This window comes from Sus scrofa, chromosome 2, assembly GCF_000003025.6.
Source record: "Sus scrofa isolate TJ Tabasco breed Duroc chromosome 2, Sscrofa11.1, whole genome shotgun sequence".
Lineage (NCBI taxonomy): Eukaryota > Metazoa > Chordata > Mammalia > Artiodactyla > Suidae > Sus > Sus scrofa.
In genome coordinates, this window is record NC_010444.4 from 8,565,186 (window position 1) to 8,577,541 (window position 12,356).

A 12,356-nucleotide genomic window follows, 5' to 3' on the forward strand; every position below is an offset into this window, starting at 1 on the left:
TGTGTTCGATCTCTGGCCTTGCTCAGTGGGCTAAGGATCCAGTGTTGCCATAAGCTGTGGTGTAGGTTGCAGATGCTGCTCAGATCTGGCATTGCTGTGGCTCTGGCATAGGCCAGCAGCAACAGCTCCAATTAGACCCCTAGCCTGGGAACCTCCATACACCGCAGGTACAGTTCTGAAATTAATTAATTTACAATGTTGTGCTAATTTCTGCTGTACATAAAAGTGACTCAGTTATACACATATACGCATTCTTTCTTTTATATTCTTTTCCATTATAGTTTATCCCAGGAAATTAGATGTAGATCCCTGTGCTATGCAGTAGGACCTCATTACTCATCCATTCTTTTTTTTTTTTTGTCTTTTTTTTGCTATTTCTTGGGCTGCTCCCACGGCATATGGAGGTTCCCAGGCTAGGGGTCGAATCAGAGCTGTAGCCACCGGCCTATGCCAGAGCCACAGCAATGTGGGATCCGAGCTGCGTCTGCAACCTACATCACAGCTCACGGCAACGCCGGATCGTTAACCCACTGAGCAAGGGCAGGGACCGAACCTGCAACCTCATGGTTCCTGGTCGGATTCGTTAACCACTGCGCCACGACGGGAACTCCTACTCATCCATTCTAAATGTAATAGTTTGCGTCTATTAACCTCACGCTCCCAGTCTATCCCTCTCCACCCTCCATTCTCTTTAGCAACAAGTCTGCTCTCTATGTCAGTGAGTCTATTTCTGTTTTGTGGATAGGTTTCATTTGCGACTTATTTTAGATTCCACATATAAGTGATGTCATACAGTATTGTCTTTATCTTTCTGATTCACTTAGTATGAGAGTCCTAGTTTCATCCATGTTGCTGCAAATGGCATTATTTCATTCTTTTTTATGGCTGAGTAGTATTCCATTGTACACATGTATCACACTTTCTTTATCCATTCATCTGTCAATGAACATTTATGTTGTTTCCGTGTCTTGGCTATTTTGAATTGACTCCCTTCCTATTCAGATGCTAATTTACCAGGGAGCTTAGGAAGCTGAAGCTTAAGGAGGGACTCTCACTTGTACAGACTTTCGCCAAGGCCTTTTTAAGGGCACAAGAAATATCTATCCATAATGTGTTATTTTTCTAAAATAAGGATCCTTAAATTATTATGTATACTGAAGACCTCACACAGATTGGAATAACTCCTGCTTCTACCAGCTGTGATGGAATCTTGCTACACAATCAAGTTACTTACTTATGGCTGCCTCAGTTTTATCATTTACCACATACTTTGCAGAATTGTCATGGGGACAAAGTGACAATATTCATCTTCTTGTCTATATGAACTCACCTCACTGTATTATGTTTGTAATCATTTCTCTGAAGTATAGTCACTTCCAAACAAATAGTCCTCTTCTATTTAACAGGCTTCTTAGAGCAATGGGTGTAAGAGCCATTCTTAAGACTCTTTAAAGAAAAGAAGGGCAGAGTGTGCACAGAACCAATGGTATAAGCCATACAATCTGATTTAAATTTAAACTAGAGAAAGCATGCTGCTTTTTCTTTACATATTTATGGAGGTGAATTTGCCTCCCATTCCTCTCTCCAGTATAAAAATGAAAAATGCCCATATCTTCTCCATCACATAATTCTTTGTAAAGCCATACATATAAACACAGATTGTAATGGAGACTATCTCATCTTCTGATGTTTTTCTCTATACTGAAAATATTTTTATAGCAATACTGTTTCCACAATACTTGTTAAGTCTTACTAGTAAGGATGGAAAGACCCCCACCAATACTCATAACTCCTAGAAGAAGATTCATTGTTATTATTTGCCTTTAGGTCTGCTGGTTTTAACATGTAAAAATAGTGTGCCTAGTTAAATTTGAATTTCAAGTAAATAGTTTGAATTTCTTATTATAACTATGCACCATGTAATACATTAAAATATATTAAAAATTATGTATTGTTAAGCTGAAATTTGAAGATAATGAGATTTCTTATATTTTATCCAGTAGCAAATAAAAATACAGAGCTCAGTTAAGTAGAAATTTCATATAAATTGTAATTTTCAGTATAATTATGTATCTTAAGATATTTGGGATAAAATTTTACAAAAATATTTTTTAGTTATCTTAAATTCAAATTTGATTGAGTGCCTCTCAATTTTATCAGGCAACTCTAGCTGTTTTTCCTCTTGAGTTGTACATAGGGTGCTTATAAGGACAGTACATGCTCAGGTATAGATCAGAGCCAAACCGAATTCTTGTGTCTGATTTCATGTACATTGTCATCTCAGGATTTCACAAGACAAAGAAGGCTCATACCGTGAGGCCAGAAATAAGACAAAGATTGGTATAGACACCACTAACTGGAGAGTACGCCAGTCTCGAATGGCAAAAGCCAGACCTCCCAAAATTAGCTGTCCCAGAGTGGTGGAAGTAAGTAATAGTGCTACCACCAAGGTTTGGAATTGGGGCACAGTCCATTCCAGCACTGAAAGAAAACACAAATAGAGTTTTTAATTCAAATAAAGGTGAAATTTTGAGGTCAAAGTACAGATTTGGAAAATGTTGAAGGCTTAAAGTGTTGACTTACTGAGTACAAAACTATTTGTCAGGAGGGGCGAAGTAGAAATCCCGGCCAAGAAGCGCAGCGAGCAGTAAATGAGGAAATTGGGAGCAATGACTGTGGTGGTGTCAGCAATTCCAAGCTGGAGGAAACACAATATGATAACCAACCTCCTTCCAAACCTGAGAAAGAGAGCACCAAGTTAGACTATAGGAGTAATAACGCCCTGTTGTAAAACCTAGCAAAAGAAAGCACTTTAAATTCTTAAAGAATCAATAATTGATGACAGATCTAAGAGGTAAACTTCTGTGTGTAGAGGAAACTGTGTGTAATAGAAATTAAATGCATCAAGGCTTCTTTTCCATTCTATTACTAGCAGATGTGACAACAATTCAAACCACATAAAGCAGGTTGCAATATTGGAAATTCTAAAACACTTTAAGTGTCAATGGACTAAATTCTATATCAACAGACATAGAGAGTCAGATTGAATTAAAAAAAAACCCAAACTACAATATGCTGCTTATAAGAGACTCACTTTAGGGCAAAAAGCACACAGAATGAAAGTGAGGGGATGGAGAAGATATTTAATACAAATAAAAATTACAAGAAATTGGGGGTAGGGATACTCATATCAGACAAAATATACTTTAAAACAAAGTTCATAGGAATTCCTGTCATGGCTCAGTAGTAACAAACCTGACTAGTATCCATGAGGGTGCAGGTTCAATCCTTGGCCTTGTTCAGTGGGTTAAAGGATCCGGCATTGCAGTGGTGTAAGTTTCAGATGCAGCCCAGATCTTGCATTACCATGGCTGTGGCGTAGGCTGGCAGCTACAGCTCTGATTAGACTCCTAGCTTGGGAACTTCCATATGCCACAAGTGCAGCACTAAAAAGGCAAAAATAAAATAAAATAAAATAAAGTCCATAGATAAAGACAGTATATACTGATAAACAGATCAAGAAAAAAAGATGATATTAACTCATTAACATATAAGCACCCAATATAGGAGTACCTAAATATATAAAACAAATATTAACAGACATGATTGGAGAAATTGACAGGAATGTGATGATAATGGGACACTTTTATATCCCACTGACTTTAACGGCCAGAACTTCCAGACAGAAAGTCAATAGGGTAAAAGGGATCCTAAATGACACAACAGACTTCTTGAACTTAATATCTTTTGGACACTATATTCAAAACCTCAGAATACACATTCTTTTCAAGTGTGCATAAATCATTCTCTAGGATAGACAACATACTAGGTCACATAACAAATCTTAGCAAGTTTAAGCAGATAGAAATTATTTCATGCATCTTTTCTGACCACAATGGTATGAAACTAGAAATTAATCACATTAAAAAACAAGAAAGAAGTCATATGAAGACTAAATAACATGCTGCTAAAAGACCAATGGGTCAATGATGAAATCAAAGAGGAAATCATAAAATTCCTTGAGACAAATGACAATGAAAATACAACCTTAGTAAATCTAAGGGATGCAGCAATAACTGTTCCCAGAGGGACATATATAGCAAGATAGGCCTTCCTCAATAAACAAGAAAAATCTCAAATAAACAATCTAACCTACTACGTAAAAAATTAAAAAAAAAAAAACAAAACTACAGAGTCAGAAGAAGGAAGGAAATAATAAAGATCAGAGAGGAAAGAAATAAAATAGAGACTAAAAAAATAGAAAAGATCAATGAAACCAAGAGCTGTTTTTTGTTTATTTAGTTTTATTTTTTATAATGATTTTTATTTTTCCATTATAGCTAGTTTACAGTACTCTGTTAGTTTTCTACTGTATAGCAAGGTGACATAGTTACACATACACATATACATTATTTTTTCTCACATTATTATGCTCCATTATAAGTGACTAGATATAGTTCCCAGTGCTACACAGCAGGATCTCATTGCTAATCAATTCCAAAGGCAATCGTTTGCATCTATTAACCCCAAATTCCCAGTTCATCCCACTCCCTCTCCCTTCATCTTGGCAACCACAAGTCTGTTCTCCAAGTCCATGATTTTCTTTTCTGTGGAAAGTTTCATTTGTAGCATATATTAGATTCCAGATATAAGTGATATCATATGGTATTTGTCTTTCTCTTTCTGATGTATTTCACTTAGAATGAGAGTCTCCAGTTCCATCCATGTTGCTGCAAATGGCATTATTTTGTTCTTTTTTATGGCTGAGTAGTATTCCATTGTGTATATATACCACATCTTCCTAATTCAATCATATGTCGATGGACATTTAGGTTGTTTCCATGTCTTCGCTATTGTGAATAGTGCTGCAATGGACATGCAAGTGCATGTGTCTTTTTCAAGGAAAGTTTTGTCCAGATATATGCCCAAGAATGGGATTGCTCAGTCATATGGTAATTCTATGTATAGTTTTCTAAGGTACCTCCACACTGTTCTCCATAGTGGTTTTACCAGCAAACATTCCCACCAACAGTGCAGGAGGATTCCCTTTTCTCCACAACCTCTCTAGCATTTGTTATTTGTGGACTTATTAATAATGGCCATTCTGACTGGTGTGAGGTGGTATCTCATAATAGTTTTGATTTGCATTTCTCTAATAATCAGTGATGTTGAGCATTTTTTCCTGTGCTTGTTGGCCATCTGTATATCTTCTTTGGAGAAATGTCTATTCAGGTCTTTTGCCCATTTTTCAATTGGGTTGTTGGCTTTTTTGCTGTTGAGTTGTATATGCTTGTACATTTTAGAGATTAATCACTAGTTAGTTGCATCATTTGAAACTATTTTCTCCCATTCTGTAAGTTATCTTTTTTTTTTATGGTTTCCTTTGCTGTGCAAAAGCTTGTGTATTTGATTAGGTCCCATTGGTTTATTTTTGCTTTTATTTCTGTTGCCTTGGGAGACTGACCTGAGAAAACATTTGTAAGGTTGATGTCAGAGAATGTTTTGCCTGTGTTCTCTTCCAGGAGTTTGATGGTGTCTTGTTTTACATTTAAGTCTTTCAGCCATTTTGAGTTTATTTTCATGCATGGTGTGAAGGTGTGTTCCAGTTTCATTGATTTACATGCAGCTGTCCAGGTTTCCCAGCAACACTTGCTGAAAAGACTTTTTCCCATTTTTTAAGTTCTTGATTCCTTTGTCAAAGATTAATTGACCATAGGTGTCTGGGTTTATTTCTGTGTTTTCTATTCTGTTCCATTGGTCTGTCTGTCTGTTTTGGTACCATACTGTCTTGATGACTATGGCTTTGTAATATTGCCTGAAGTCTGGGAGAGTTATGCCTCCTGCTTGGTTTTTGTTCCTCAGGATTGCTTTGGCAATTCTGAGTCTTTTGTGGTTCCGTATAAATTCTTGGATTGTTTGTACTAGTTCTGTGAAAAATGTCATGGGTAATTTGATAGGGATTGCATTGAATCTGTAGATTGCTTTGGGTAGTATGGCCATTTTCATAATATTAATTTTTCCAACCCAGGAGCATGGAGTATTGATTCTGAGCTGTTTTCTAATTTACACTCATTGTGATACCTTCATATTTCATAGTTTTTAAGCTGAGCAACAGTTGCATTATGCTGATGGATGATAAAGCACTCCTTAGTTCTCCCATATCCCTCAGGGAGTTATACTTCAGTGGTGGCAATGGTTGGCTGTCTATTTCAGAAGAGGTACTGTCACTTACAGGCCTTAAAATTCTTACACTGCATATTGAGATAGCAGTAGTTAGATTAATTATATGGTTGTAAAGTTACCTTTAGAAAGCTGTTTTTGTAAAAAACTAAAACCAACATTATGGCGTAATTTTTCAATACATCACCAATGAGACATATAATAAGATTTATACTCACCACTACGCACCTATGATGTGGTTATTCTCAGGGCACCCACAACCATTCAGCTCACAGTGCTAGGAGCAAATGAACACAACACCCCTAGCCAAGGCTAACAATACTTTTAGCCATATTTATGTCTATAAAGAAGTGGAATCCCATGTCAGGAAACATCTTTCTGTTCCTATAGGTAATTCTCAATTTCCAAATTACATGTTATGGCACTCCCTCTCTAAATCCTATCTTGAAAAACCTCCAGGTCTAATGGAGATGTAGTTTCTATATCTTGTATATAGCACTTACTGTGGATAAAATGGCACTTACACTAATTAATTCTCCATTTGTGTTTCTAGATCTCTGGGGACCAAATAAGCTCTATGACTTTGTAATTTGTAATAAGTATTTCTCTCTCTCTTTTTTTTTACAGTAAATTATTTGTTTGTGTATTTAACTATGTGGATGCATTGCCTATTTAAAGTTAAATAAAACACTTCTAAGTTGTTTTGATAGGGAGTCCCTGTTGTGGTTCAGTGGGTTATGAACCCAACTAATATCGGCTCAGATCCAGCTTTGCTGTGGCATAGGCCAGTAGCTGCAGCATCAATTTGACCCCTAGCCTGGGAACTTCCATGTGTCAGAGGTGCAGCCCTAAAAAAAATGTAAAAAAAATTGTTATGCTAGATGCCTTACAAAACCAACAAGTTGCAAAAAGTATTTCCTTTTTTAATTTTTGCTTTTTTAGGGCTACGTATGGAAGATCCCAGGATAGGGGTTGAATCATTGTAGCTGCAGCTGCCTGTCTATGACACAGCTACAACAATATCATATCTGAGCCAAGTCTGTGACCTACACCACAGCTCATGGCAATGACGGATCCTTAACCCACTGTGCAAGGCCAGAGATTGAACCTGCATCCTCATGGATACTAGTTAGGACCTGATGAGCCACAGTGGGAACTCCTGCAATAAGTATTTCTTTCTTTTTTTTTTTTTTTTGTCTTTTGTCTTTTTGTTGTTACTATTTCTTGGGCCGCTCCCGCGGCATATGGAGGTTCCCAGGCTAGGGGTCTAATCGGAGCTGTAGCCACCCGCCTACGCCAGAGCCACAGCAACGCGGGATCCGAGCCGCGTCTGCAACCTACACCACAGCTCACGGCAACACCGGATCGTTAACCCACTGAGCAAGGGCAGGGACCGAACCCGCAACCTCATGGTTCCTAGTCGGATTCGTTAACCACTGCGCCACGACGGGAACTCCCAATAAGTATTTCTTAATGAGAGAATGATCCATAAGCTGAAAGTACTTGAGAGTAAAGAAAACTGTGTTCCAGAAATACTCACCTGTCTGATAATTGGCCATAGATGAAGTTTCCCACCAACATTCCAGCCATGAATAGGAATTTAGACACTGAGTTCAGTGACTGAGATTCACATACTACGTCCCACTGGAAGAAAAGGACACCATCTCAGCAGAGCTTCACAGCAGTTTAAAATCCCTCAGTGGAAATCTGATAAAAACCCCTTAACATAACCTGCAAAGTTCAATATAGCAGGCCCCATCACCCTCTCCAGCTTCTTTTCTGCATTAGTTGATCTTTTATTATTCAGATCTCATTTAAACATAACTTCCTCAAGGAAGTATCCCCTAAATCTGCTAATTTTATTAATCTTCAGTTTTATATCATGCTAAGTGGTTGTCAACCTTGACCACAGAGTGAAATCATTTGAGAAGATTACTGATGCCAGAATTTTACAACAGGCCTCATATGACTGCTCTGGGGTACAGTCTGGAAAAGAAGTTTTTTGGTTTTGTTTTGTCTTTTTAGGGCTGCATCCGTGGAATATGGAGGTTCCCAGGCTAGGGGTTGAATAGGAACTGCAGTTGCCAGGCTAAGACACAGCCACAGCAACACAGAATCCGAGCCACATCGGCAGCTCACGCCACAGCTCATGGCAACGCCAGACCCTTAACCCACTGAGCAAGGCCAGGGATGCAAGCCATGTCCTCATGGATCCTAGTTCTGTTTGTTCCCACTGAGCCACAGTGGGAATTCCAATGGGAGTGGAGTTTTTCATCAGTCTTCCAAATATTTATAATTTGCAACCAAATGATGAGCATTACTGACCAGTTATAACCATTTTAACACACTACATAGGTCACTCGCCTTGACTTTGGTCTTCCCAAGAAGAAAAGTATTACAATAGCAGGGTTCACATCTATTTTGCTGTTCATTAGACTCAATAAATATGTAGGTGTCTCGAATTTAATAGAGAGGTGATTTATATTTCCTGAAAGAATGACGAATGAATGCCTACCTAGTGACCAAAGGCTAGAAGCATGTTCATTACTTTGCTACCCCCAAACACCCAGACCATGTACTCATAAGAGGTAAATAAGGCCTTTACCTCAGTCACGATAGTGGAGGAGAAGGCACTCCGGTCATACACCCAGCCGTCCACACAGGGCTCTGTGTCCAGATCAGTCACGTTGGGGAAGGTTTCATTCAGGTGAAGGAGCTGCCACTGGGGGTGGAGGAAGCGACGACACTTCTCCGGCTTCAAGTTTGAGTCCAGGGGGATGGAGATTCTCAGGAGGGCATCTTGGCTGAGGGTCCCAGTGCTATTAGCAGAGTCAGTGTCATTGTCAAGGATGTGGACCCAGCAGCGATGGCCAGGGACAGCTGCCGTGAAGTTCTCCAATAAAACATGAGGTTGGACCAAAAAGCTGGAGATACAAAGGAAAACCATCTGAAGGATCTGGAATCTCCCCAGGCCTCCAGCTTTATCCAGGAGTTCGTGAAAGGCCATTGAGGCTGAATAGGTGATTCCAAATAGGAGGCAGAATGACTCTAGAAGAGTTCAAGAGAAAAAATATTTCCTTCTTCGATGTTGCACTGTGTGTTGATCCTGACCATACATTCTCCTCAATTGGCCCTGTCTCACATCGTGTCTCTATATTGTTTTAAGGTCAGGTGGGTAAGTAGCTGTTTCAGAAAGATGAAGATTTTCTGTGTAATTCTAGCAGTTGTTGATCACATCTGTTAAATGTTTACTTTGCAAAAACTCTTCTACTCAGCAACACCCAAAGTAGCACTGAACTTTGACTTGTAATTCTCTAGTAAATAAACTAAAGTGACCTGCTATATTGTATGTACAGCCCTTTTTCCAAAAATGTAATATGTGAGACTCGAAAATTAAGTGCTTTATTTTTTTTTTGTGGAAAGGAGTGAAAATAATTTATTTTGCTCATTTAGTACTAAATTTTTATTAAAGAGTTAATGAAAACAGTACTGAGTTAAATTAAAGCAAGTAAAATGTGATGCAATCCTTTCTTCTTGGTAAGTGATATTCTGCTTCATTTCAAATAATACCACGAATTCACACTGCAAATAAATTACTTGAATGAGTGGTGGGTGATGGAGGGCAGAGGGCTATGCCAGTTGTAAGCTCATATAAAGATTTTACTGAGGACCTCTCCCTATTGTTTGTGGTACTGAGGCTTAGCTGGCACTGTAGTAAATTACTGTCCTGACTTTCCATCTAGTGTCTATTTTTGGTATTGCAATTCTGGTGCAGGGTTTATGACTTTTTTCAGAGACCCCTAACTTTGCATTCATTCCTATTTGTACTTAGATGATGGTCTCCCCAGAAGCTCCCCTATAAACCAGTTGGACATGCAATCTTGTAATTTCCCTCTCTAGAGAGAAGATAGAAGTTGGTGGTTTCCTAGCAAATGAATCTCAGTGTGAGGTGTAGGGGATGGGCTTTGGCCAGAGAGAATGGAGAGTGTCAGGAATTCAATACTGCTTGGTGCTGTTGGCTTCATGGTCATTCGGGGTGCATGAATCTTTAACTGGTTTCTGGATTTCTCACAGAGGTGTTTTACTGTTGTAAAATTTATGGCAAAGGAAGGTTTAGGGCTTTTCATTCTGTCATCTTGCTAATGTCACTCCCAGAATTAATGGAATTTTTACTTTGAATTGGCTGCCACTGAATTCCTAAGGAAAAATGAGAAAAAGCTCATTGGAGCCTGGAGAAATGAGGATACATATTATATAGTGGCAGAAAGTTTAGCAACACGATGCTTACTAATATGTGTAAAGTGGAAAATGGGCTTAATAAACTAGGTGATATAGCTAAGAAAATTATCATGCAAAATGTTGACAATGCCTTTATTTCTCTTGCTGATTTTAGAAAATTGAGAGAAAGATGAATTAAGAGAAGAGCTAATAAAGTAAGAAGAACTGGGACATGATGGTTTTAAATGTCCTTTCTAGATAACAAGTGAGTTAAAACTAGCATTGGATTCTCAGGAAAGGCCAAATCCAGGCTACTATCAGAGAAGATTTTCACACATCAAGTGGAGATGTGAGTGTAAAATCATTTGATAAGACCTTACAAGGATCAAAGTACTGCCACAGTATAGTATTCAGTCACACAAAAGTCCCTTAAAGAGATTAAATGTGTGCTTTACAAATCCTCTCAATAAAAAGAAAGGTATTTTACAAAGTTTATTTGTGTTGAATCTGGCTGATGACATGAGCATGGAAAAATTATATGTATAGAGAAATTGCAGGTTGTTTCAGTGGTTGTTACATGTATAGCAAAACACTGCCTTACCTAAGATGTGTTTATGTCATCTGATAAGCAGCCATGGATAAGAATGCAGAAGTTTACAAACTTCCATTAGGGGCATTGTAACTCAGGCCCAGGCATCTTGTCACACATCACACAGGTATTGCTGTTAGAATGAAGCAGTCTGTATAATTTCAAACAGGAGTGGACAACAGTAAGCTAGTGCCTGGTTTCTTCTGGACTCCACCCAATGCCTTTTTCCTTTTCTGATTTTTTTATTTTCTACTTTTTTTCTTTTTTAGCCGCCCTGTGGCATATGGAATTCCTGGGACAGGGATCAGATCTGAACTACAGTTGTGACCTGAGCCACAGCTAGGGCAATCCTGGATACTTAACCCATTGTGCCGGGTCGGGGATTGAACCTACGTCTCAGTGCTCCCAAGATGCCACTGATCCTGTTGCACCATAGCAGGAATGCCTTTCCTTTTCTAATTTTAATGTTTCTTTTCACTGGAATAAACCATAACCTTGAGTTTAACTTTTTTTTTTTTTTTTGAGTTCTATGACTCCTTCTAGTAAATCATTAAACTCAAATATGTTCTTGGGGACCCCCAACAAAGTTGGGATGCTTCAATGAAGGTAAATAAACAGATTAGTCTTTGTTTTGCATCTGGTGTTTTGGGATCCTTAACCCACTGAGCGAGGCCAGAGATTGAACCCACAACCTCATGGTTCCTAGTCAGATTCATTTGCACTGCACCACAATGAGAACTCCTTACTGAACCATTATTGTTGCAACAGAGTCCCCAGGAAGTATATAGGAGTATGTGGAGATGGAAGAGTCCTTCAGAAATGTCTGAAATTGAGGCACAGAGTAAGCAAAGAGCAAAGGTAATTTCACATGGACCAGTTATTAGGTACAAGCAATCCCTCAGGGATTTAACATTGAAAGATGTACATTCCTTTGACCAAAGACCAGAATAAGGAATAGATATTGGCATTAAGTCATACTTTTGTTATGGCCTGTCTATCTTGCCCAGAGGGATGTTGTGTTTTATTTGTCTTTGCCATAGGTTAACTAAAACAGAATAGTATCTAGGAAGTAAAGCACCTTGATAAATGACAAATAGCAGCTAAATGACAAATATCAGTTGAGATATCCTTGTATGAGAGTTTTCAGCTCCTATAGAACATGCTATACAGACCATGGCTTATGGGGACTAAGCTACTGAGTCTCTGTCTTGTGATCAACAGCAGCTCATGGGCTCTGGAGAAATTAGATTCTGGGGAACAGGGCTCAACTAATGTCTCCTTGAGTTTTTTGAAAAGAAGGGTGATGTGTCCATGAGATGGCAAAAAACAAAACACAATTTTACTAAATTCTGTGAGTGGCTACATTGTC

The 12,356-nt window shown here is 38.5% G+C and overlaps 1 protein-coding gene and 1 long non-coding RNA gene across 4 annotated transcripts in view; one reads left to right on the forward strand and one right to left on the reverse strand.

Moving 5' to 3' along the window:
* LOC110255291 (solute carrier family 22 member 9-like) overlaps window positions 1–11,262 on the reverse strand; it is a 30,698-nt gene extending 19,436 nt beyond the window's left edge. For 2 of the 3 annotated variants that reach the window (XM_021082909.1, XM_021082910.1), the window contains exons 1-4: window positions 8,786–11,261; window positions 7,721–7,824; window positions 2,584–2,738; window positions 2,313–2,481 (exon numbers count right to left, since the gene is read on the reverse strand). In XM_021082909.1, the coding sequence (XP_020938568.1) occupies window positions 2,313–2,481; window positions 2,584–2,738; window positions 7,721–7,824; window positions 8,786–9,187 (830 nt within the window). In that variant the 5' untranslated portion in view covers window positions 9,188–11,261. Of the gene's footprint in view, window positions 1–2,312; window positions 2,482–2,583; window positions 2,739–7,720; window positions 7,825–8,785 lie in introns of all 3 variants that reach the window. The other variant, XM_021082908.1, reaches the window with a different exon arrangement.
* LOC110259242 overlaps window positions 1–12,356 on the forward strand; it is a 42,684-nt gene that overhangs the window by 22,579 nt on the left and 7,749 nt on the right. The window lies entirely within an intron of this gene.